We start from the raw sequence: 27,134 nt of genomic DNA, 5'->3' as shown, positions 1-27,134 counted from the left end.
GGGGAGGCAAGGGCATCCTCATGGATGCCAGTAACTTAGAGGGGAGGGTAATTATTTTTGTAGTTACTACAAGTGAAGCATTGAGCATTTTTATTTAAAGATATTCCCATGGAATACAAACCAACTATTTATCATTTTCAGGGTTCAGTATAGTAACTAAGAATTATAGCTTACTTTTCTGAAATGCTAAAATTACTTTACTGACATTTCTGGGCATAATTTTCTCAATCTGGGCATCTTTTTTCCAGCTTTCCACATTTTCATTACAAATCTCTTTTATAAAGTAAGGTCAAGATAGAGATGGATGCTCAAATATAGGACTGAGGGGTATCATGAAGTTACACGCTGGAAAAACATGAAAAGATGAATGACTTCGCTTAGATTTCTAGTTATATCAGCACCCACCCTCTTAAGGGAAAAAAAAAAAACTTCCTACTGACCATTTTGCCAACTAGAACAGTAGTTTTCAGTCTGTGATGGACACAACTCTGGGTGCCAGATAAGAAGTTAAGCTCTGGGGACATGGAGAGAAGATGAGACACACTCCATTTTTTAAAATAAACCAGTGTATGGGTGAGGAGAAAAGACATAATGTGAATAAAGGCATAACATTATAGCGCTGTTTGTAACCCAGAGGGGTTACACGACTAATCATTTTCATGATCGTTCAGATGGAGAGAACAAGGAATGTTTCATTGAAATTTGCTGTTGTGGAAATGAATCAACAATTTTGATCCTCTCATTGCTATCCCAGCAACAGTCTGTCTTTATATCAATGTATCCTGGATCAGTATTTTTTTATAAAGTGAACAGAGTAGATATTCTGAATAAGAAGTTCTGTGGGTCAAAATCCTTAAAGAATACAGTTCCCAGTGTGGCATGATTGTGACTCTAATACACACTATCTTCCAGGATCTAAAAATCTTTTTGCTATGACTCTCTTTCTAAGTTATCCCTCCTCATCCTGCCACTTCACCCCAAGTTCTTGATAAGGTGCTAGACATACTTTTTTGGTCTCCACAGAGGTATACAGCAGCGCCATGATATTGTCAATATCCCCATGTTCGTCCAAAGTCACGGGACCCATACACCCTAGGGCAGAACAGAAAGAGAGACCTTTGCTGACTTCTTGACTATAAGTACAGTTAGAACCTGACCAAATGTATGAAAATAAGTTCGAATTGCTCTATTTTACTAAAAATTGTTGACTTTAATGTTTTAATTAGGGGGTACCTTGATTGGTTCTTGGCTCCGAAGGATAATTTTATGAGAGAGGTTATTTAGTCAAAAGGAAAACCATTTTTCATCGTGTTTAAGATAACAATCAATATTATCAGTTAACATTTCCTCCTGATTAATAGTGACAAGTTTTGCTAATATTGACTAAGCTAATAGAACATGTATAGGTCACTGCACAATCTTAGATTGTAAGTTCAAAAGCCCTTTGTTAAATCACATAGTGACATTAAGAAAATTACTTATGTTATCTGAGTATCAGCTTTTTCATCTCTGAAATAACAGCTGTATAGGATGAACCTATGAAATATCTCATAAAAAATGAAGTATCAGGTATTTCACATGCTAAAATTTATTTTGTGTTTATTAGGCTCTATGCTAAGTGATTTATATGAACTTACCACTTTATTCTTCCTGAAATACCAGGATAGGGAAACCATTATTATTTCATTTTTATTGATGAGAAAACTGAGATATTAAATATCTTGCTCTAAGTTATACAGTTTAATTATGAGAGAAACGAATGTCTCCTGGTTCTAAGTCTGTGTTAGTGGCCATTCGAATACTGGACCAGCATCATGAATGTGAGAAAATGAATTATGAATGTAAGTAGGAGGATTATGGAAGATGGATGAATAGCAAGCAATCAGAAATCTGTGTCCTCACCTGGTGAATAATTTGCACTTAAGAATCTGTCTTTTAGATGAATGGATCAAGAAGATGTGGTATATATACACAATGGAATACTATTCTGCAATCAAAAAAGATAAACTCATGCCATTTGCAGCAACATGGATGAAGCCAGAAAGGATTATGCTCAGTAAAATAAGTCAGAAGGAAAAAGAAAAATACTGGATGGTTTCAGTTACAGGAGGAATATAGGGAAACCAAACAAAGGATGGGGGCGGGGGAGGAGTGGAGAGAAACTAGCAGGCAACTGTAAATCAGAGACATTCTGCAGGGGAGGAGGAGGGAGAAGGATCAAAGCAGGGGAGGAGGGAGGAGCAAAAGGGACTATGGTTCATGGGTGACTTGGCGGTGGGAATTTCACAGGGACTACACAGCAGAGGAGAAATCAAACACTATAAAAATGTAACAATGATATAAAAAAATAAATATTTTTTAAAAACATAAAAAAAAAGAACTCTATCTTTTGCAGCTACTTTGGAATTCTGAAGTGTACTGATGGTCTGCAAATTCCAGGACAAAATTTACATGGTAAATTGTGATTAATTTTAGTCCATATTGCTTATAAGCACAGGGCTGCTACCTTTCCCCTCAATGCCTTGGCAATTTGCTATGTGTGTATTCTCAGGGCCGTTAGCACACAGTCTGAAGGAGTCAGGGCCCCAGAAAAGAAGCACTATGTCCTCCAAATATTGGGGAGATATTTATATATATATAAATGCAAATAAAAACCAGCATGAGATATCACCTCTCACCTATCAGGATGGTTATTATGAAAAAGACAAGCAACATGACATGCTAGTGAGGGTGTAGAGAAAAAAGGAACACTTGGACTCTGTTGGGTATGTAAACCAGTGCATCCCCTGTGGAAAACAGTATTGATATTTCTTAAAAAGAACAGGAATTTCAAATGAACCAGCTATTCCATTCCTGGGTAGCTATACAAAGAACATGAAAACATTAATTCAAAGTGATTTATGCAGCCCTATGATCAATGCAGCATTATTTTCAATAGCTAATATTTTGAAAAAAACTAAATGCCCACCAAAGATGAATAGTCATGGAACCAACCTAAGTGGCTTTCAACAGATGAATGGATAAATTGTGGAATCTATGCTCAATTGAATACTACATAGCTATGAAAAAGAGATGAACTAATGACATTTGGGACCAAATAGATGGGCCTTGAGGAGATCAAGTGAAATAAGTTAAAAATGTAAAGATATCTATCAGATGGTTTCACTCATGCATGGAATATATATATAACCAAAAAACACTTACTGGCAACATGTAGTAGGAATAAATATTGACCTCGATAAAAGAACATAGAGGTTACTAGAGGGAGCAGGGAGGGAAAGAGAAGGGTTTGGGACAGGAAGGCAAATGGAATATTGGCTGGGTGGTTTGATGAAGAGTAACTGGAACCATGTGCACAATGAAAGACCAAAAATAAAAATTTAAAAATGAAGAATGTAAAACAGTATAGCCACCATGTAAAGCAGTATGCAGTTCCTCAAAAAATTAAAAATAGGATTTCCATTTGCTCCACTATTCTACTTCTGGTATAGATGCAAATGAACTAAAAACAGGGTCTCCAAGGAATATTTATACACCCCTATTCATAGGAACACTATTCACATTAGTTAAAACATGGAAGTAACTCAAGTACCCACTGACATGTGACTGCATCAGCAAAATGTGCTAGAGCCATACAGTGTAATGTTAACCAACAGAGTCTCCAGGCAGAGCCTATAAATCACTACTCCAAATGTCCCGTGATGAGCTTATTCAATAAGTACAGGGCATGAGCTACCTCAATTCCTTTGAAATCCAAAAGAAATTGATGAAATCCAGGTTCTGAGATTCTGCAGCATAAACTGGGGTCCAGTATTAATAGTAGCATCCCCAAAGTTTCCACCATGTCTGCTCCAATGAAATTCAAAGGTATTAATCTAGTGATTCATCTGTCACTATCCCCTCCCTCCGCCATGTTTTACGTCCTGATGCCCATATTTCTTCCACTTTCTGTATTTGTGTTGGTTAAGTTTGGTTGTTATTGGCTCTCAGGAGACCGAGTACCTTGAAATGTGAGGTTCCTGAAAGCGTGAGCAAATTGGGAAGTGGTCATATCATATTCATTTTCAAGAAAAATCTTCAGCATGTGTCCAAAGAGCAAGACTCCATCCAGGTAGGCAAGAGCAAATTTGTTTTTTGCCTGAATGAGAAAGGAAAATCTTCAGTTCTGAAGAGGAGACACTGGGCCTAGGCCTGAAGCAGGTTAACTAGAAAAGTAAAAGGGTTCTACGGGCATGGCAGGGAAGGAAATCAAGGAGAATTCTGAAAAGTATTTCCCTGGGTCAGGGTTCTTCATTATCCCCTTGTTACAATTCTACTTTCTCTTGGGAATCAATCAGCCTAGAACACTGCCTCATCTAGGAAGTATCTAAAGGCTGACAAAGCTCAGCTGGGCTTTGATATTAGAATCGAGGGCCCTGGATTATACTAAGGTGACCGAGATTTCATGTCTAAGTGGAGGTCTTTTTGCTGGCACAAATACTAAACCAGATGGGATGCTGGAATAAATCAGAACTTTCCTGGACAAGCAAGGACAATAAGTAAACTGATCATATAGAGGACAGTGTCTCAACCTAAAAGCAGTTACACTTCCTCCTCATGATGATAAAACATCACTTCAGCCGGGAAACAGCAAGCAGCGCTTTTATAATTCTTGCGAGATTTTATACAGAAATAATGCACACTTGCTGTTGAATGTTGTCACTGAATAGGAAAAAGAGAATAGGAGCAAAAACCACCCTCTGTCTGCCATCCTGAGGCAGAAGGAGTGTGGGTTGGCTGGTACCAGTGAATGTGCTTTGTGGGCAGTTCAGACTGGGAGTTCCCTCAGATCAAATACCTGCCTCAGGAACAAGGGGGAGGGTCAGAACTCCCCCTCTGTGACATGGGCATTGCGGTCTGCACAGAACTGGGCAGATGGCTTGAAAGCTCTGTGTTCCCCATTCCAAGTGAGCTCATTCAGTTTAGGCATTTTGATTTGCCCGCAAATGAAGAATCTCACTTTTGCCAAGGTCTAGAAGCTGTGCAGGTAATTTCTGACAACTACATCAGAAAAATATTTGCTAGTAATTATTAATAAGCAAAAAAAAAATCCTTTCTTTGGTTTCAAAAATTGCATAAATCATTTCATGAAAAGAATCCAGTTAAGATCCAGTGCTGTTGCAACCCTACATTGTAAAACAGAGGGCATGGAACTGCTGGTCTAGGGAAACTGATATTCCTAAAGACACCCACCTTTCTTTATAGTTCTTGGGACCTGGCCCTTGGCTTGCCATGCCCAAAGTTTTGCTCTTTCTCTCCTTCTTCCACTCCAAAGCTGCTCTGAGGGCAGAATGTAGCTGATGAATTTAATCTCATTAAAGTGCAGTGGCTGACAAAGCTCAGCTGGGCTTTGATATTACAATCGAGGGCCCTGGATTATACTAAGGTGACCGAGATTTCATGTCTAAGTGGAGGTCTTTTTGCTGGCATAAATACTAAACCAGATGGGATACTGGAATAAATCAGAACTCTCCTGGACAAGCATGTACAATAGGCAAATTGATCATAGAGGACTGTGTCTCAACCTAGGACTACCTCTCTCCAAAGTTACCATTTTTACATCAGTGATAGCAGAAAGCTGCTTTAGGCAGTAGGGTCTTCATCATTCTGCATAGTTTAATTTCCTTCTCCCCTAGCTTAGCAGAGCTTCTCACTAACATCCCTCATTGTCACTCCCATTCTAGCATTGTAGGAGTGTCTATTGTTTAGTAGACCAGAACAATGGTTAGTGCCTAGACCACCAGCCTGGAGTAAGAGTATTGATAAGAATCTTGCCATTATACATCGTTGGTCTCAGTGAACACCGGTTGAGTCAATTTGGGTCTTGAGTAGAACACTATCGTACCCTTGACAAAGAATACTGTGTGTGTTGTGTGCATATATCAAGCTTACCAGTGAGTCATTCCTGGGTATGGAGGTACTTGAGTTGTGAGTGTGAGGAGGCAGTGTCAGTACAAGGACATTTTTCATATAGTCTGGGGCTATGACATTTTCCTGGAAGTAGTGGCTGCTGTAATAAAAAACATAAAAGCCACCAGAAAATTAGGCTTCTCCAACAACCAAGGTGGATCATCCACCATTCACACAAAATGTAACACTAGTTTTAAAAATATTTTATAACATTTCCCCTGTAACCTGCCACACTTTCCCCAGATGGGCTTATTTTCATCTACGCTTGCTAAGTCAAATGAGACAACTCAGGTAGGTCCGGTTAACATACACAACAGAAAAGAAGATCAGAATACAGATCCATTTAGATGTGAGATAATACTGGCTTTCAAGGTTTAATGACTTGGCTTACATATAGGGACTTTTTTGTCTTAATTAAAGACTTTTTATTTTTATTTTTATTTTTATTTATACAAGAACTGGGTTACAGGCCAGAGGTGTGGGAGGGTGAGAGGATTCGCCAGAGAGAGCAGGGAGCAGAATAGGTAGATTGACCGAAGACACTGCTGAGGTAGCAGTGGGCAAGGCAGGAGAGGTCTGTTGCACCATGTGGGTATCTCCCTGGCCAGCTGGGAATTGAACCTGCACTGCAGAGGCTGTGGACAGCTTCACAGTTCTGCGCTAAACCCACTGCGCCACCGGGGAGGCCCCGTCTTTTTTTTTAATTTTTATTTTTTGTCTTAAGTGCTCAGAAAATTCAAGATACTGGGATTTAATAGAAATGTTCTGAATTAGGACCTTCCTGGGGCGCAGGTGGTTGAGCACCTCATTGTGAAGCTGTCTACAGCCTCTGCAGCACGGGTTCGATCCCGGCCAGCCAGGGAGCTACCCACATGGCGCAGCAGACCTCTCCTGTCTCGCTCACTGCTCCCCTCAGCAGTGTATTTCAGTCATTCTGCCTGTTCTGTCCCCCACTCTGTCTCCGGTGAATCCTCTCACCCTCCCAAGCATCTGGTCTGTACCCCGGTTCTTGTATAAATAAATAAATAAATAAATAAATAAACAAATAAAATCTTAAAAAAAATGTTCTGAATTAGTCATAATTTTCAGATGATGAAACATAAGCAGGAAAAGCCTAAACATTTTCACTCACATTGTAAGCTTCCTGACTTTAGTTGATGTACCCTTTCTCCTCAACTCCTAAATATCATCTCCTCAACTCCCAGGCACCCTGCAGGCTCTCAATGCTGCCTGAGGTTCTGCTACAGAGCATGTGGTTTCTCAGCTTCCCAGTCATTTGAACATCAATATACCAAGAATTGAACATGCTTGAATTGCTCTAACCACGATGAGTATCATTTCATATTCAAACAGTAGGTTATCCCTGAGAGAGGTGAGGCTCTGAGGACAGTGTTGGGTATTTTGCTCATCATACTATCACATCTAATCCTAAAAATCCTAATCCTAAAAGCACCCCTAGTAAAGAAGACATTTTATTCCCATGACAAAGGTTTCATCTCAAGACAGTAAGTAATGCCCAAGAATCAAACGAACTCGAAGTGTTAGAATGTGAGCTCAAGTTGTCTAGTTTCAAAGGAATTGTACAATCTTTCCAAAACAAAGTCAAGTGTCCTTGGGAACACAGACAAGTGAATGCTAACCCTTCTCAGATGACTGGGAGTTTGCTAAAAGTAAAATTTTACCAGCCTGGCTACACTGAGGACTCCTTCCAGAGGGCAAAGCATCTGACATCAGTTATTAGTGGGGGTTGTACGAATGAAATAGGGATAACTCTGCATTCTTTCCTATACTTGTGCACTGAAAAGGTTGTTAGTAAATTGCTTCAATTGTCTCCCGGTGATCAAATAGGCCCGTGGTTCCTATACTTCATTTCCCTAAACACTGTGGAAGGCACATTTAGTATGACGGAAATGAGTAGACAAATACGGGAAAGATCTAGTGCAGTAATAGCTTCTGGTTTGAATGCATATAAGTAATGATTAACAACCCAGTCAGATAAGTAAAGTCATGTGATCTAGCTGATAGGAATAAGGGGTGCAGTACTAGCGAGAGCTGTACTCAAATATTCTTGATACAGTTTGTTGTGGGGGATCCGGGCATGTTAGAAGACGAGTGATGAAAACAGGGGTTGTGAAAAAGGATAGTTTCTGCTTTCCAGAAATTTCTCTCCTTAGTTCCAGATAAGTGTGGTAGAAAAGATCACCATTCAGTGCCTACACCAAGACAGGGCAAAGAATAACTGTGTCAATCAACCCCATTTAACTGGAACTTTCCTCTTACCAAAGGTAGCTGAGGGAAAAATAATCTAGAATCAAAGGCCATCAACAATTGAAGGCAGGGATATGGTCCACTTGGCAGAAATAACATTGCTGGGTTTTTAGGCATCATGACCTGGAGGAAGATCTTAAAATGAGCTTGAAGTGAGGACCTGGGGTTAACTGGGCATGCCCACAGATGAATGGGACCACTGATTTAATAGGGTTTTTGTAAAACTTTGGTTAATCAGACAGAATACCGATGTCAAATACATCGCTGCAAGCCTACAATTAATTAAATAAGAGGGTGTGATGAAGAAGAAATGAAACACTGGTTAAAATATCATCATCACCCAAAACTACTAAGAGATTCTGTAAGGTAAGAGAAAAGAATGTGATTTTGGATACCTTTGGAGTAGTTCCTTTCTGAAAGTAGGAGAGTTTTTCCAAATATTTTACCTACTTGAATAGATCCACCAGAATGATGACAGTGTCTTCAGGCACCGGCTGGTCCCCTATGAGAGAGTGGATGAGGTCTGGGGTGCCACACGTAACAATCACTGCAGGGATGAGAGTGAGAGAAGGAGAGGAGTCTACATTGGTCTACAAGCAAATGGGGCAGAATCCTGACTTTGAACCCAGTATATCCAGGCTACTTTACCAGACTATATCAGTTACTCAAATTACCACTCCCACCACATACACACTTATTTTCCTTTACAGTGACAGTATTAGAATTTCACTCATATCTGGAATGTAGAGACAATAAAACAGAGGAATCGACAAAACTAAACCAAAATCAAGTCTAGAAATATGACTACAGAATTGAGGCTATTAGAGGGTGAGGGTAGGAGTGAGAACAAAATGGGGGGTGGGGGAAAACAGTGATATGCCATAAAGGGACGCGGGTGCTCTGAGGTGGGTGTGGTGATGGACAGCTGGGGAGGTGTGACCCTATTGCTCTGAATCACATACAGTGCTGTAAACCAATGCTATCTCAAAAAAATAAAAATTTAAAACATTTAAAAGGCATATAATGACATGGGATCTTAAAAAGAATGGACTTTTGAATGGCAAACTGCTGATGCCAAGATATCAAAGGATTGAAGAATGAGCAGATGACAGAGATCGCTGTAATGTTCAAGTTTACGAGTCCTGGCTCAATGCTCATTCCACATAGTTTGTAGCAGCTACAAAAACTTTCACTGGCAAGCCAAGTGTAGCTCACCACTGGCAAGGTAGTTGAAAAGATACAGCTGAAGGTAATGTGAGGATTGATGAAGTCTTTCCAAGCAATTGTCCTTGGACTTTGTCTGTAGCTTCTTAACTCCCAACTCAGTGATTTTGGTAATAATGTCCAACCTGAATCTGTAAGCTCTACCACTCATCACAGTCAGATATTTCCCTCATGGATGGGTTCATGAGGGACAGGAGTTTGGAAGGACTTCATTTTTATGTACCGTGTTGTCCACCTGCATTGTAAACTCTCTAGGGTTGTGAATAATTTTAAACTTCTTCCCATGTTTTGGTCACTATTTTGCAAGTGGTATAGGGTTTTACTCTGATAAATGCTGAATAATGATAGTAGATGATGATTTGAGTAATAGCAGGAAAATCCTGTGATGCATTCCCTTGTAGAAAATTGCCACAGTTGATTCCTTGGCTCCTGAAATATTCTTATTTGTAAAGAAAAGTGTGTGGAAAGTGAGACAAATCACCTAAAAACTCAATGAGGATGATTTTTATCTCATTAGCCTTTTGATGAATACATCTTCATGGTCACTATGGGACCAGCATTGAGGAAGTGTGAGGGTTAGTCACAAGCTTGATAATATATTGGACTGAGGTAAACTTAAAGCAGTTACTGGTGAAATAAACTTAAAACAGTTTACTGATGGTGAGTCATGGTATCATTTTGGTTTATAAAATCTGGATTTCAGCATCATTTTGTTATGTTTGTACTTTCTCTCAGAGGATAGGTTTTCTTAAACAAAAAGAACATGATAGAAGGAACATGCAGGCAACTAGGGTGCTCCCCCCCCCCAAATATACAAGATATAGAGGTAATGACAGCTCTGTGGTGACAGGTTTGTCAAAACAAATCCTAAAGGGGTGGTGGCTATGAGGTAGAAGTTCGTAAAAAATAATCTCCATGTCTATTTACCATTGCTTTTCCTGTGTGGGTCTTTTAAGGTCTCATTGAATTGCTCATTTCGTCTCAAGAGCTCCTTGAAGTGAATTTCCTGAGAAAAATAGGAAACTCCGGCCTCCAGAGCATTGAGGTACCTAGAACAGAAAAAAAAAACCTGAGAAAACCAACTTAGCTTCTGTGTGGGCATCTATACTGTTTGCACCTTGTTTACAGGTCATTGCTGCTGCTAACACAATAGAAATCACATGCCATGAGACGACTGGTTAGGACGGTGGGATCTAGTTTAGTGAAAGTGGAGGGCAGTGCTGGGCATCTTTGCGCATCTATACACAGAGTCAAGATGGGGTGAGTGTCTGGGAATGGCTTCCTAAGACTTGTAAAAGGAAAATTCAACTCCACTGCACAAGCCAGCCCTATTATTCCCAGATAAGTAGAAACTTTCAGTCTACTGTACAAAAATTCAGAAGTGAATAAATTCTCCACCTGTATACAATGAACTTTCATATGTTCTAAGTTCTAAGTTTACCCACAAAGTTGAGTCTAGTAGTTTCCTAAATGCGCATTTCTTGGGGGTGTCCTGGCATGTCTTCAGAAGCATACTTAGGTGGAGAGAGAATGCAGAACCAAATAGTCCTGGTGATATAGACATAGCGCAACCACACAACTCTCCAAGCAGACATCTTTGCGGGGTTGAGTGAATCTTGCTGTTTGATTTTAACATAGGCACCCATAATCCTGTTCCTCCTATCATTCCTCTGCAAAGCTGTGAGAGAAATGACATCTAGGTAGAATGCACATTTGGAGGAATATCTTGCACAGCAACATGAAAGTGTTAACTTCTGGCTTTCCCTTTCCCTATCTGTAAAATGGGGAACACAGTAGGTGTTCTCCTGTCAGAAGGTTACTGTGGGAAACCCATAAAACTAATATTAAAGTGCTGTAACAACTAGTCAGAGTGCTGCAAACGCAGTATATGCCGATTATAGTTACGACACTGTGTTTGCTTTTATTTGTGTACAAGAAAATGGGCTGGTGCCTGTTCTCCCTGCTCTACCAGACTGAGGAGGCCTCTGCTCTCCAAGGCAAGTGCCAGGGAACGACGATGATCCTACTTACCAGAAACAGTCCTCAGACTCGGTAGTATTCTTGAAAACATAGGCAGAGTTCCAGGAAAAAGTTTTGAATGGCAAAGTGCTGTTCTTCCAAAAGTCGACCAGGAAATACATCAATTTCCTGGCTGGAGACATCAGCCTAGTTAACGTTTCTTTGTAGTCACAGGACAATCCAAAACTTGCAGCAGAAATCATGGGGTAGTCCAATTTTGTGTCAAGGCTATACCCAGAGGTGACAAAGAAAACAATGTCAGGGTTAACTTCAGGTTCCTTTTTGACTGATCCAGCTTGTGGCATCAATGGTAAGAACAAAATAGGGACATTCAATCAGGTTTCTGACTTCCAGAGATCTCCCTCCCAGATGGCTGGATGTTAAAACTGATTTATTATTATTATTTTTTAATTTCAGTAACACTGCATTAAAACAGTATACAAGTCTTGGTGTGCTATGTGGCTATACCACCTGAAGTTCATCACTGAAAGTCCAGTCTGTCCCTAACCATGCAATGGATGCCTCTGAGCTGATTTACTCACCCTCCCTTCTGGTAACCACTAACTCTCTTATAGTCTGAAAGTTTATTTTTCTTTTATTCAGTTCATCTGTTTGCTTTCTCTATAGACCAATATATGTGAAATGCAAATATATAAATAATACATTTCTTGAGCATGTGTGCCTCCCAGAAGGAAAAGAGGATTAGGAAAATGAATTCACCATTGATGAGAACCTCCCACATGCAAAGAAACATTTTTGTTTTGCCAGTGGAGAGAGACTTGCGTAAAACATTGCCCCTGCCCAAAGGGGTAATTTCCCCTCCTTCCAAGAGCACATGAACAGCTACTGCCATTCACACTAAGCAAAGGTAGGCATATCTGGATGAGGGCATGCAGTTACAGCGAGGTGACAAATCCTTGGTCCCCACACCACTGACTGTGTTGCCCTGACTGGACTTCTGTGGGATCAATCGCTTAAATAGTAAGGGATATCCTGACCTCAATTTATAAAGGTTTTAAAACAACCACAAACCAAGTCACTTACTACATCTGGAAGGTGGAGTATGTGCATGAGGGCCCCATGAGGGCACAGCCCATCTGTTTGTCTTTCTGTAAGGAAAGAAAAACAATTCCTCATTAAATGCAGAACAATGAATCAGTGGACATAATCAGTGCATAATGTCAGGAAATAATCATAATCAGGAAAGAAGCAGCAGGAGAAGGAAGGATCCCACGTGGTTAGAAGTGGGTCTACAGAGATGTTCATCTGCAAGCAGGAGGCGTGACCTGCATGCTTGGGCTGGGAGGGGCTGCTGAGAGGCAGACAAGTCCATGCAAGAAGGGGCTGTGGGCGAGGAGAGAAGAGGTGGCCAGTGGTGGCAGAGGACCTGACTAATTAGCAGTGTCTGTAGGCCAGATTGTCCAGACACTAGATGTGGAGGTGGCTTGGGGGAAGAGGGTAGGTTCCTGGATGAGAGGGGCTACAAGGCAGGCTAATGAGAACCCAAAGCGATGCCACATTAGAGCCATATGAGATCTTATTTTCTGTGCTTTTCAAGGGGAACCTGATAAAGAACCTCACATTCCTGGTTTTGTAGAACCAGGTTAAACCCTTCTCCACAGAGGCAGAGGGAGAAATCACAAAGTGTCGTAAACTCCCCTCGCTCACTCCTCTCCAGAGAGAGTACGACCCCTCTGGTGAGTGAGGGTGATATCATGAATAAAGCTCTGGACCCCCGGCTCTATGCCCAGGACTCCGCTTTCCAGAGAGCCTTTCCTCAGGTTTCCATAGTAAAGGTGTGACTTACATGCCTGCTGGTGTCTCGGGCGCCTGGAGCACTCCGGTCCTGTGGTGCTTGGGTTGTAATTATGACTTTAAATTTGGGGTTCAGGTTCAGCCCATAAGCTATTAACCTGTGACCACCTCTGTGGAGTGGACTTAAAATAGCCACCTCTGGTGCAGGGCCTTGGAATTTGTTTTGAACAGGGCACCTCAAGTATTTCTTGAGAGGCACAGAGGCAATTGAGTTAATAGTAACATTGCAACTGTAAACAGTTTTATAACAATTTAAAATAAAATAATCCCCCCCAGTATACAGATACTAAGTGGACAGACGGTACATAGCTAAGTCTTCTGGCTTGGGAAATATGTGGCATAAAGTCAGAGAGCCTGCCTGGAAGACCCCCGACAGCTGGAAAACATGAGACCATGAACTGAGGCCCAAGAAACACACTGTGATCTCCCAGTGCCATGAGATGCAGGTTCCCCCACCAATGCAGATACTTACCCACATCTTCCGGAGCAGGTCGAGGCCTTCACAAGTGCTGCTCCTGCAGTCACTTGATGTATAAATCAGGTTGTCCGAATAAATGAAGGTAGCATTGACAGTCACATTTCTGCCTGTTATCCAGATAGGAGGGAAAAGCAGAAACTCAGGTTATTTTTCAGTAGTGTCTACCTGCCACGAGATCAATCTTCTGCTAAATTATCCTAGGAAAAAGTGGACCTCCATTTTCAGACCTAGGAATATTTGGGGTTTGAGTTCTTGTATGATTTCTGGTCATTTCTTTCCTCTCAACTGTTGTGTTGTATAATTTACCCACCATAAAAATCACTCATTCGAAGTGTGCAATTTAATGACTTTTAGTAAATATATTTGTACAACCATCCAGTTTGAGAACATCTCCATAATGTTCACTGCTCCCTTAATCCTCTTTTCAAAATTCTATATTCAACAAGTTTCCTGTTTGGGTCTGGGGAGTGTTCGGTAAACAGAAGCCAAGGTATCTTTCCTGTTCCCAACAGCTGGTTCTATTTGCTGCCAAGGTCCATGCTGGCACCTCTGTGGTCCACCCCCAAAGCCAAACTGACTACACCCATTTTGTCATCCTGGTCTGGGATATTTGTAAAATGGAAAACTCCCACCTTCGGAGGAAGATAAGAACACCAAGCACCACATTTTTGAAGGCAAGAAAGAGAACAGAAGCATTTGACCAAGTTCTCCCTCCAATAAAAAAAATCTTCAGGACAGATGTCTGACTCCTAAGCAGAGACATCCTCATTCTGCCACACCCTTATACAGGAAGTCTGCAGACCTCTGCTGTTAGTCTGGCCGCATAAATGATTTTCTGTGTGTTCTTGCATAAACTATTTTAATTTCTCTAACATCGTTCATGTAAAGTAGGATTAAAATCAGATTAATCCCTTTTTTTAAAGATTTATTTATTTATTTATACAAGAACAGGGGTACAGGCCAGTTGCGCGGGAGGGTGAGAGGATTCACGAGAGACAGAGCAGGGAACAGAACAGGCAGACTGACGAAATAAACTGCTGAGGGGAGCAACAGCCATGACAGGAGAGGTCTGCCGCGCCATGTGGGACTTTCGCCGGCCGGCATCAAACCGGGGCTGCAGAAGCTGCAGACAGCTTCACAGTGCTGCGCTCAACTGCCTGCGCCACCAGGGGAGGCCCAGGTTAATCCCTTTAAAAGAGGAAAGCAGGTCAACAGCAGAAGTTATTGATTTTTTTAAAGATTTATTTATGCATGCAAGAACTGGGGTACAGGCCAGAGGTGTGTGGGGGTGTCACCAGAGAGAGTGGGGAGCAGAACAGGCAAATCTACAGAAGTACACTGCTGAGGGGAGCAGTGGGTGAGACAGGAGAGATCTGTTGTGCCATGTGGGTGGCTCCCTGGCCAGCTAGGGATTGAACTCTTGCTGCACTGGCTGGCAATAGCTTGATAACACTGTCTTTAACCCCTGTGCCACCAAGGAGGCCCCAAAAGTTATTGATCTTTAGAGCATGCAAAGGAGAATGTTTTTAAAGACAAACTGCTTTTTCAGAGAATGGAGGCACCTTGACTCTTCCAGGACCAACTTGGAGGTATATCTAACTAGGGAGCATTCAGTCTCTTGCTTTTTTAGCTTATTCTAGAACACTTATTCTCTCACTGTGTTCAATAAGAAATCTAGTTAAGAGAAGCAGTACTACATGCCAGTAGGACACATAGGAGAGGTGGATAAACTAATAAGTCAGTAAGTATTGGACCAAAGCGAATCGGGATTCAAGGTGCTGGAGGCTAGGAAAAGCCCTTCCCCAACCCTGCTGCCTCTAAGAACGCACAGAAAGTATGGCCTGGGTGCATTTAGCTGTGGAACTCACATCCTTGAAGAGCTGATGTTCTATGATGGAAGGAATCTCTTTTTTCATACTTCCACAAATTTTATTGTTATTCTTGACAACCCACAAAGGTTTCCTGAGACTAAGAAAAAAGTTTTGAGCTCTTCCATTTGGACATAACACACAGCAATTTGAACTCTTAATTTTCTTCAGTTTAATTTTTAAATATAATGTCATAGAATGTTTCCCAAATAATAATGCTTGATGTGTAGGACATGAACACATTTTCTCCATACTTCTTGAATTACTGCATCATGTGTTCCTCCCCCAACATTCTCCACTCATTCAGTCCATTCAGCAACTTCACCGTTAATGGTGAGATCAGTGAAACTTAGAATTAAAAACTTACTCACTGTCCCATAATCAGTAAAGGATGGAGCAGGAATTCAAACTCAGGGTGTATGAGTTCAGAGATCAAGACCTTCACTAGTGCACTCTACTGTTCATTCCCTAGTCCTGGTAACTTGCTCTCCTCACAGCAGCAACAGCACAGCGATAATCACCTTAACACCCTCACCAAAAATAATAATAAGGCCACAACACTAAAAACAACCACCTTCTATTTCAGTTAAAATATTAGCTACATTACATGAACCTCCTCATTTAGTCCACGCCTTATCCACAGGAGGTAAACACCATGTATTGTGATTTTCTAGCCGAAGGGACGGAGACTCGGAAAACTTCAGTAATCTACTCAAGGTCAGTGGCCATAAATGAGTGGCTAAAAGAATGGAATGTGAACCAGCTCTGAGTCTGAATCTACTTCTGACCACAGTGTTCTATTGTCCTCCTTGAAGTTCACTCAAGGTGGGTAAAGATCTTACAGTGGCACCTTAGTATTCTCTTTAGAATCACACAGATATGGGTTTCTAACAGACGAGCAAAATTATTAAACTTCTACTTCAGGACAGTGTCAACAATGCCTATCTTACAGACTTATGGTGAGTGAATAGATTATATATCTTCCCTGAGTACCTTTGTGACAAGTACTCAGTAAACAAGGAAACCAAAACTCAGAGAGACTATGGGAAATAGTTCACCCAAGAGTGAAAACTCCTGAAGCAGGGACTTCAGTCCAGGTTCTTAGCCTTGAAAACAAATATTCTTCTCACTCTACCACACTGCCTTCAAAAACAAGGAAATTTTATTAAATGGCCTACTAGTTCCATTATTGCTCTAGGCCACATCAACCTACTTATAGGTCAATTTTTTATCAAACAGGATGGGAGACATGTCTATGGCACAGAAATTATCATAAATGTACACTTATTATTACCAGAGAGAGAACCAGAGAGAATCTTAGAGGAGAACCAAAGAGAATCTTAGAACCATAGATAACCATTAAGATGTATGAAGCAGCCACTGACTCAGTAATTATACTTCTGGAATCCATGTAAAAGAATGAAAAAAAAAAACTGCATGAAAATGTTTATTGAAGTTCTTTTTAAACCATTATGACGATTTTTTAAAAAGGATTATCTATAATAGGGAATTACTAAGTGGATTGAGAGGATAGTCACATCAACGTACATTATATGTCTGTTCACATGATGCTACGGATATTGTACAGTTGCAGGAAGGCTGCTTGTAGAATATGAAATAAATTCAGAAGGATAGGAAATTTTTCCTTTGCCACATGATCTCAAAAATATTTTGAAAACCAAGAAACTGAGAAGCACATGAGGAGTCACTGGACACATCCAGCTGGCTGGAAATTATCTAGGCTGAAATTTGTTCTTTTACATAATTTATCAAATGTTCTAACATTAATTCTAATAGTTAAAAGACCCTGGGAAGAACTGCAACACTGAATTTGATGGCAAATGTATTATGTTGACTCTAGCTTAGAGTACAAGCCACCAGAGATGCAAAAAGTGAACAGCAGGATAAAAAAAAATTCCAATTTTTTTTTTCCAATTCACAGAAAAATTCAAATTCTGTATGAATTCTACTCCCTCAACTTCTTTTCTTGATAGGTAACCCTGTTAAATTTCAGGCTCAGAACAAATTTTGCCTCAAAGCAGCTACAAAAGGGCACATGATACCTCCCAAAATGGAGCAGTGAGTCCAGTTTTGTCTGGGGCATCTTACTGTGGTGGGCACCAGGCATTCCCTGGGCTAGGCCAGTCCTGGAGCAGGCAAGTTCTGTGCAAGCCCATTACTGCAGCGTGCACATCTTTCTCAGGATCTGCTGCCTTGACACAGAAAGGCAGGACGCAACCCTTAGAGAAGGCTGGGTGAGCAGGTAAAGGACATAAGATCTTTGCTTAGCTACCATGTGACCCCAGTGGTGGTAAAAGGGAGGAGAGGGATTCTGCCACCACGGTCTTACCAGTTTCTTGCAGACGCTCTCTCACTATTTCCAATCCCTTTTTCACCACATCTTCCAAGTCATCCGGAGACTTTGGGAAGGCCGAGTTGTTCATCATCAGGACACTGATGTCATAGCTAGCACTGCTGCAGTTCCGGCCCACCGGGGTGGTCCAGAACACCAGCTCGGACTGGATGAGCAGTGACCACAGAGTCAAGCCTAGCAACGGTGCCTTCATGACCTCGCTTACTTCACAACCATGCTCCTTGCACTCACTTGCTTTCCTCTGAGCTTTGAGGGAGGCAGTAGCGGGACAGCTTTTAGCTGGGTCCCTCAGTCCACTCTTCTCCACGCTCCTTTCTGGTCATGCCCACTGGTCACGTGGGCCATAGGATCCAGCCCACCTGCCAGCAATTAGCAGCTGCATTATGGTAGGAGATAAACCAAAGTTCACTTTGTGTGTTTGCTCACAGAAAGGTCAGAGTTGTAAACAGGGAGATTACCTGGGACTTGCCCAATAAAAATGTATCAATTTGTGACACATCACTGGGAAGAGAGAAAAAAAGGAAGAGAACAGAAATATATATATTATATATATTATATATTATGTATATTATATATATTACATATAATATATATATTTGTGCTTAAGCTATAGCTACTCATTGAAACTGAATCTTTAAGTTAGAAGAGCCATGTTTCAGGCACTCAAACTATTTATTGAGATTTGACTATGTGTTGGGCATTGGCAGGACACTGGGCGTATAGCCAAGAAGGATTTGGATGCATTAAATTCCTTGTGGAACATGCATCCTAGTGGGGAAGACAAACATTGAGCCAATGATTCTGAATCACTAAACTCAAGAAAGGAAAAAGTGCAGGGTGCTGTGGGAGCACATGACATGTCAATGTAAGCTATTTGAGAAAATCCAGGAGTCTGCCCTGAGAAAGTGCCCTCTAGCTGAGCCCTGGAGGATGAACAGGAATGAGCTGTATAGAAAGAGAGGGAGTGTCTCTGAGGCAGGGAGCAGCATGTGCAAAGGCTCAGAGGTGGGAAGTGACATGGATGTTTGAGGAAGTGAGAGATACAGAATGGTGGGAGTGGAGAGGGCTCGGAGTCCTGAGGCAATAAAGGATGCCACAGTAGTAGGTGTGGGTAGGTTAAGGGTTTTCCTGTGTGTCATTAGGATTTAGAACTTTGCTGTAAGGTCAAGAAAAGGACATGTCCAGATGCATTTTTGTAAAGACCACTTAGGTTGCTATCGAAGGAGGAACCTGGAGAGAGGCAGGTGGGGACATGGAACAAATTAGGGGTTGTTTCTGTGCTTCAAGTGAGAGGTAAAGGGGACCTGGATGAGTGCAGTGGCAGTGGAGATGGGTTCAAGAGAAACCTGAAAGGCAAAATGGATGAGACTTGATATTTGACTGGACTTGGGGCATCAGCAAGAGGAAAGAACCAACATGACCCCTGATTACTCAGCTGGGCTGATGGGAAAGCTATTCACTAAGCTCTTGAATTCTGAAGAGGAGCAAATTGAGGAAGAAGATCATGACATCTGGTCTTGGACATACTGATTTTTAGGAGACTATGCAGGTGTGAAGCTTGGGAAAGAGAACATGAATGTAAATAGGGGTCTGGAAACACAGTCAGAGGTGTAGTATATCATTGTTAGTACATGACTGTTACATCACAGACATGATGACCACTTAGGGGAAAATGAATGCTTTAACATAGAAGAAATGAGAAGATGGAGGACTAGGAGATCCCAGTCCTCATCCCAGTTCTCATCCCTCCATAAAGACAGCAAATTAAGAATTACCCACTGACAAAATAGTTCAAGGGGTATTTTGCAATATAATAATAAAGCTACAGAAACCCGGTGGAATACAAAAATCAAGGATGCCCCCATTGTAAAACATAAGGGGTACTTGATATGTGTCATTCTATCCTCCACTCTGGCACCGCTTCATAACAGGAGGGATCCCTTTGGCCATGACCTTACATGGTGGAGGGAAAGGAGGGCAGGAGTATCCAGCAGTCGGTATTTCTAATCAACAAGCTATAAACTGGGTTCTACCACCCCTTCCTTGAGTTTAACACTTTGCTAAAGTAGCTCGCAGAATTCAGGGAAACACTCCTGTTTATCAACTTATATAATAAAGGATATTACAGAAGATACAGATGAACAAACAGATGATGAGATACATAGGGTAAGACCCAGAAGGCTCCTGTCCTCATGGAGTTGGGATATAATAACTTGTCAGTATGTAGCTGTGTTCACATCTAAAGCACTCCTAATCCTGTACTTTTGGGATTTTTATGGAGGCTTCCTCATCTAAGCATAATCAATCATTAACTGAGTCTCCAGCCCTTCTAGGACAGAGAGCTCCAAGCTTCTAATCTTGACTAGTCTTTCAGGGGACCAGCCCCCAACCTAAAACTATTCGAGACTGATAAAGAATCCCCTCATTAGAATACAAGACACTCCTATAACCCAGGAAATTTCAAAGGATTTAGAATCTCAGTCTTAGAAAGCAGGGTCAAAGAACAAATACAGAACAAAAAATGTTCCTAGTTCTCTTATCACTTATAGTAGGAAATTATGAGTTTTAAGTGCTCTGCCAGGAAGTGGAAGGTAAATACCACTATGTAAATATATTACCAATATATATCTTACACACGCACACACATTCATACATACACATATATATTCATATTAGTTCTTTTCTGGTTTGGATGCTATGAAATAATAGGATCTGTTTGTAGATAATGTGATTATATATGTAGAAAACCCTGAAGACAATAACATAAAATTAAGAAATACAGTAAAGTTGCAGATAAAAAAAGCAACATATAAAAACCAATTGCAGGGCCTCCCCAGTGGCGCAGCGGTTGAGCACTGGGTTGCGAAGCTGCCCGGCCTCTGTGGCGCCCGTTCGATCCCCGGCTGCTCCCCGGCCACCAGAGGAGGGTCCCACATGGAGCGCAGACCTCTCCTGCCGCCCGCTGCTCCCCTCAGCAGTGTACTTCGGTCCTTCTGCCTGCTCTGCTCCCTGCTCTGGCTCTGGTGAATTCTCTCACCTTCCCGCGCTTCTGACTGTATCCAGTGCATGTACAAACAAAAAACAAACAAACAAACAAACAAATAAATAAATAAATAATATGTGCCCCCTTTAAAAAAAAAACAATTGCATTTCTATACACAAATTATAAACTATCTGAAAATAAATTTAAGAAAACAATCCTATTTACTGGAGCCACTATAATAATGAAATACTCTGGGATATACGAAAGCAAAGAATGAAAGACTCATACTCTAAAATTATAAAACACAGATGAATAAACTTAAAGAAGACACAGATAAATGGAAAGACGCCAATGTTCATGGATTGGAAGAATATTGTTAAAATGTTCATACCACCTAAAGTGATGTATAGATTAAGTGCAAGTCCTATCAAAATCCAGTGACATATCACAGAAATAGAAAAACAATCCTATAATTCTTAAGGAACCATAAAAATCTGAATATCCAAAGCAATACAAACTTGGAGGTACCACACATCTTGGTTTTTACAATGTATTATAAAGCTACAGTAATCAAAACAGTGTGGTGCTGTTATAAAAAACCATAATAGTAGAAGAATGGAACAGAAGAGAGCTAAGATAAATCCACACATCTATAATCAACTGATCTCCAATAAGGGCACTAAGAACATACAATGAGGAAATAATATCTCTTCAACAATTAATACTGGGAAAACTGGATATCCTCATGCAGAAAAATGAAATTGAACTCTTATCTCACACAATCCCCCCCCCAAAATTGAAAATGGATTAATGGTATAGACATAAAAGCTAAAATTATAAAACTACCAGAATAAAATATAGGAAAAAAATTTGATATTGGCCTAGACAATGATGTTTTGAATGTGACACCAAAAGCACAGGCAACAAAAGCAAAAAATAGACAAGTGGAACTGCATCAAACAAATAAGCAAAACAAACCAACCCCCCAAACCCCACAAAAAAGTACTTCTGCATAAGTAAGTAAACAACCCAGTGAAGAGGAAACCTATGGAAAAGGGCAAAATATTTGCAAACCCTGTTATCTGATAAAGGGTTAATATTCAAAATATGCAATGCACTCTTGCAACTCAACAGTAAGTAAGGGAACAAGTGAGCTAGCTAGCAAGAAAATAAATACTCCAACTAAAAAGTGGGTCAAAGAGCTAAATGTGTGTTTCTCAAAAGAAGACATATGGCCAACAAGTACACGCTGGTCAAAATCACTATATCAAGGAGCTGCAAATCAAAAATCACAATAAAAAAAAACGACAACTGTTAGAATGGCTGTGATAAAAAAAGAAAACAACAGATAGTAAGAGTTGGTGAGGATATGGAGAAAAGGGAACACTGGAACACTGTTGCTGGAAATGGAAATTGCTGGTCACTGTAAAAAACAACTCAGAGTTTATGATCCAGGAGTCCCACTCACTTCTGAGTATGTATCCAAGGGAAATAAAATCTCCAAAATATATGTGCAATCCCACATCATTGCATCATTAACCACATTAGCATGATATGGAAACAACCTAAATGTCTGTTGATGTATGAGTGGGTTAAAGAAAAGTGAGATATTACATTACACATATATAAATATAAATATATAAATACATTAAGATATATAACACTATTCACCCATGAAAAAGAAGGAAATCCTGCCATTTACAACATGGATGAACTTGGAGGACATTATGTTGAGTGAAATAAACCAGTAGGACCCACTAATATGTGGAAACTAAATAGTCAAATGCATAGAAGCAAGACTAAAATGGTTTTTCAGGGACTATGGAGAGGGTGGAAATGAGGAGATGCTGGTCTAGGAATATAAAGTTCCAGTTATGAAGAAATAAATAGAGTCTGGAGATCTAATGCACAGCAATCAACATGGCTATAGTTATCAATGCTGTATTGTATGTGTGGAATGCGCTACGAGCATAGCTTTATATGAGTTGATATGATACATGAAATGTATGCATGAAATGTTAATTAGCTTGATTGCATTAGATTATTTCACATTGTATACATATATCAAAACATCAAATTGTGAAACTTGGCTATGTACAAATTTATTTCTCAATTATACCTCAATAAAACTGGGGGTAAAACCTTAACATTTTGAAAAACCAGTGTAAATAGTACTATAACTTTTCTCCAAAAATCACTATATACAGTTTAAAACTCTCCAAATATGATATGTGAATTGTTAATGAGTGTGACCAAAGTGGTGGCGACCCTTTGAAAAACTTTTTGTAGAATCTGGGCCATAAACTAGATGGGTAACTAGAGTGGCAGCTGATGACACCTGGGCAGCTGCATCTCCCACTGTAGGGCCTGTATGGAGGGTGTACTTGCTTGGAACATGATTTGAAAGAGAACACTGGTGTAAAGAACCTGGTGTAAAAACCCAGCTGCCTGGACTTAGCCTAGCTGGTTCTGCTGTTGATCCCAAGAGAAAGAAATGAATTTGGGGGTACTAAATAATCTAACAACAATATAGGGGATTAGTAAAATCAATTGGTGCAGAACTCTTGATCATTTTAGAGTAGACAAGAAACTGAGGAGCAGACTGGTTCTAGAAATCTACTTACTGAAAACAATCAGGTTATGTTACTCTTAGCAGAGGTAGAGGGAGAAATACGGCAAAACCAGATCGGGAGATAGGGTTATGAGAGGATTTTTGAGGATGGAAGTTGAGTTACTTAAATGCTGATAAGGAGTTGGTCAAGAGGAAGAGGTGGAAAATGTGGGGAGGAAGTGGAAAATGTGGGGAGGTGTCAAGAAAATGGGAGGCAACTGGGATTGCAAACTTGGTGGAAGGGAACAAGGCTTCTTCGTGGAAGGGAGAAAGCACTGCAGGATGATGGCTTACACAGCTAACCCTTCAACAACATGGGGATTTGGGGTAATGAATCCCTATGTAGTCGAAACTCTGAATGTAACTTTTTGTTCTCCTGGAAAAATTAATAATAACCTGCTATTGACCAGAAGCCTTACCTATTATATTAGCAGTCTATTAACATCCTTTGTATGACAGATGCACTATACACTGTATTCTCACAATAAAGTAAGCTAGAGAAAAATAAGAATATCTTAAGGCAGAGAAAATACAAGTCAAACTTGTATTGTTCAAGGGTCAACTAACATGTGCATTTCTAGCCTTGTGGACTGGAGGATAAGGTAATTTGCCTAAGAATTTATTTTCCAAAGGAGGTGAGTCATTGACAGAGAGTGAAAGGTGAGCTGAACAGTTAGAGGTCTGAGAAGGGAAGGACTTACATGTCACTGTCACGAGTGAGACGAGACTGATAAGAGATATGTACTAAGGTTGTTGGGCAGTGATGAGTGGTGAGATTAGGTTAGTGACTGAATGTAGTGTAGCCCTACTCGGCCCAGGTTTATGATTTTCTCTGGCAATATTCAGTCGTTCCAGGGCGGGCATGAGAAAGTGAACGGTGAAGCTTATTAAGGTTTGGAGTTTTTCCATAGATACAATGAAAGGACAAGTGGATTTTAAAAAGAATTGAAAAAGTCAAGAGTGTTTTGATTGTTTGACTTGAGAATCTAAACTGACAAGAGAAAGGCATAGAGATGAGTTTTGTAAGAATGGAAGATTCAGTCAGAAGGATGGTGTTTGAATTAGAGGGTAGATTTTCTGCATGAGTAAGTTGAGCATGACAGAGACTTGTTTGAACCCAGGAACTAAGGAACTGGGTGGTTGGAGAGGTCACTTACTGGGTGTTAAAAGCCACCAGATGGACAGCAGGCCCTTGCCAGAGAGGAAGCTCAGTGGATGTAAGAATGAGTTAATGTAGCAATCAGGACGTCAGCAGTGGACAGTGGTTGTGAAAAGGATAGAGTCGTGGTTATTGGCACACACCTCAAAGAAACAGCTTTTTTTTTGTGTGTGTGTGTGTGGGGGGGTACCCTTGAGGGCGGCCGGGGAACGAACTGGCGTTGCAGAGGCTGCTGGCAGCCTCTCAGCCCAGCGCTCAACCGCTGCACCACCAGGGGAGGCCTGAAACAGCTTTTGTTTTTAATATTTTAAAATTACGATACACAGCATGCATTTAAAGGCATATCTGTAATGAAGATAGACAAACTGAAAGAACTACCCAGATAAACTCTCCTGAACCTACATTGCAGTCTAGGCTGTGGACTGTCTTAGGTTTTCCATCCCTTAAACATATTCTTCATGCCGCTTCCTCTTCATGGTTCATTTTGTGGATAGGCTAAGATATAGACCCTATCACTAGGGTTTTGCATTCTGTATGTACCCCATACTAAGTCATCATCTCTTATTGCTAACATAGCCAGGAGGTACAAGGAGTAGTTCATGAAGAGATAAGGGACGCGGAAACATTGGTGGATCGTGGCGTGGGTGTCCTAGAAGGCAGAGCATTGGGGATAAAGAATGGAAGGGGGGTTCTCCCTGGTGGCACAAGGGGTTAAAATGCAACCTATGAAGCTCACCGCAGCCACTACGAAACAAGTTCGATCTCCAGCCAGGGAGGTGACCCATATGGCGCAGCAGACCTCTCCTGTCTCACCTGCTGCTCCCCTCAGCAGTGTATATCGGTCGATTTGCCTGTTCTGTTCCCCACTCTGTCTCTGGTGAATCCACTCACCCCCCAAAACTCTGCCCTGTACCCCAGTTCTTGTACGTATAAATAAATCTTAAAAAAAAGAATGGAAGGGGAAGGGAGGTCAAGGGGGAGCAGTGTGACAAAGTCCTGACCCTTGACATCCAGGGCTGACATGAAACAAGGTCTCAGAGCTGGTGCCTCCAGGTCGTAGATACTCATAGTTTACAGGATTCAGCTCTGAGTTAGCAAGGCAGTGGGGTTATTTTATGGAGTAGGGTAGGTGGTGGGGAGCAAGTGATAGTGATGAAGAGTGGATATGCCCTGGAAACTTGTTAGTGGATGTCAGAAGGATGGAACACCAGGCTGCAGAGAGGCATATGGCTGTCACAAGGGAGAACCTTTGCAGCAGGTAACATTTTATACACTGCACATTTGCTTGCCAAGCTTGAAATCGATTTTCTGTTTATTTCTTGTTATTCCTACTTCCTGTGGCAGGAGATGGAGTTTTTAATTTGGTCTGGAAATGGCAGATATGAAAAAAAAAAAAAGCCATGTCAGGAGAGACAAGAGAGATCAAGATCAGGTGGCTTTTGATTCAGCTATGAAGACAGAAAGGAGAGGCAGTTCTGGGACTCCTGATTAAAGCATGGAACCAGAAAAATAATTTAAAATGTGAAGAACCACACAACAGTCCTTCCTGAAACCTTGAAGGGAAGAATTATGTCTGTTTCATGTTGTGAAACCACTAGCGTGTGAATTATACTTAAAGGGAGGTAGGATCTGCTGGGAGAGTTTCAAGGGTCAAAAGCAAATAATGGAAAACCTGAGTTGGCAGATTTATGAGACGCACTCTTCAACAGAACACGAAGCCTCTAAAGATAGGAGAAAAGAAGGAAATGACTCCTCTGGGCAGGGGCGGCTGAACCGGCAACCTGTGTGTGCACTGCTCCCGCACCCTCTTGCATGCTGGCTCCTTGGGTGCCCTGTGCACCTGTGGGACTGTGGGAACACACTGCCTCCCTGCATGCTGCAGCAGACTTGGGCTTCCCTTGTCTCCATATCTCAGCTGAGATGCAAAAAAGGAGTTTGACAAAAGGAATCCTATCAAGGAACGATGAAATGAGGACATGAAAGCTTTTTACTAAGCACAAAAGTAGAGATCCGATCTGAATTTATTGGGGGAAAATATTTCTCACCTGATTTAACAGACTCACCAGATTACTGAAATCCACACAGAATGCCTGCAGCCGATGGGCATGGGCACTTCCACTGCCCCCGATTGGCATTTGCTCACCAAGGGAAGCCTGTGTGTATGCCCAAGTCTGCTATATTTGTCATTGTAAATTAAATCCTAATTAAATGTTCTATAATCTGGTAAAAAAATGTGGACGAAAGCTGTTGGGAATCCTAAAACAAAGACAAATTACCAAGAAAATGATTGTGGCAAGATAACTAAAATGCTGGGGGGTTCTACACAAATTGCAAAAAGATTCTGCCCTTGGAGAGGTTACCAATTGCCTTTCAACACTGAAATCAG

General features: G+C 41.0%; 1 protein-coding gene across 1 annotated transcript in view; it reads right to left on the bottom strand.

Annotated features, from left to right (window-relative positions):
* The window catches only part of GUCY2C (guanylate cyclase 2C), a gene marked incomplete at both ends in the record, with an annotated part of 57,349 nt that extends 39,161 nt beyond the window's left edge, over positions 1-18,188 (bottom strand). The window contains 9 exons of the mRNA XM_084254579.1: positions 1,007-1,092; positions 4,003-4,138; positions 5,932-6,049; positions 8,668-8,764; positions 10,369-10,490; positions 11,473-11,688; positions 12,505-12,569; positions 13,748-13,860; positions 17,972-18,188. Of these exons, the coding sequence (XP_084110705.1) occupies positions 1,007-1,092; positions 4,003-4,138; positions 5,932-6,049; positions 8,668-8,764; positions 10,369-10,490; positions 11,473-11,688; positions 12,505-12,569; positions 13,748-13,860; positions 17,972-18,188 (1,170 nt within the window). The remainder of the gene's footprint in view (positions 1-1,006; positions 1,093-4,002; positions 4,139-5,931; positions 6,050-8,667; positions 8,765-10,368; positions 10,491-11,472; positions 11,689-12,504; positions 12,570-13,747; positions 13,861-17,971) is intronic.
* Between the last annotated feature and the right edge of the window lie 8,946 nt (positions 18,189-27,134).

Source organism: Talpa europaea, assembly GCF_964194135.1.
Source record: "Talpa europaea genome assembly, chromosome: 15".
Classification (NCBI taxonomy): domain Eukaryota; kingdom Metazoa; phylum Chordata; class Mammalia; order Eulipotyphla; family Talpidae; genus Talpa; species Talpa europaea.
This window is presented reverse-complemented; position numbering and strand designations above follow the sequence as displayed.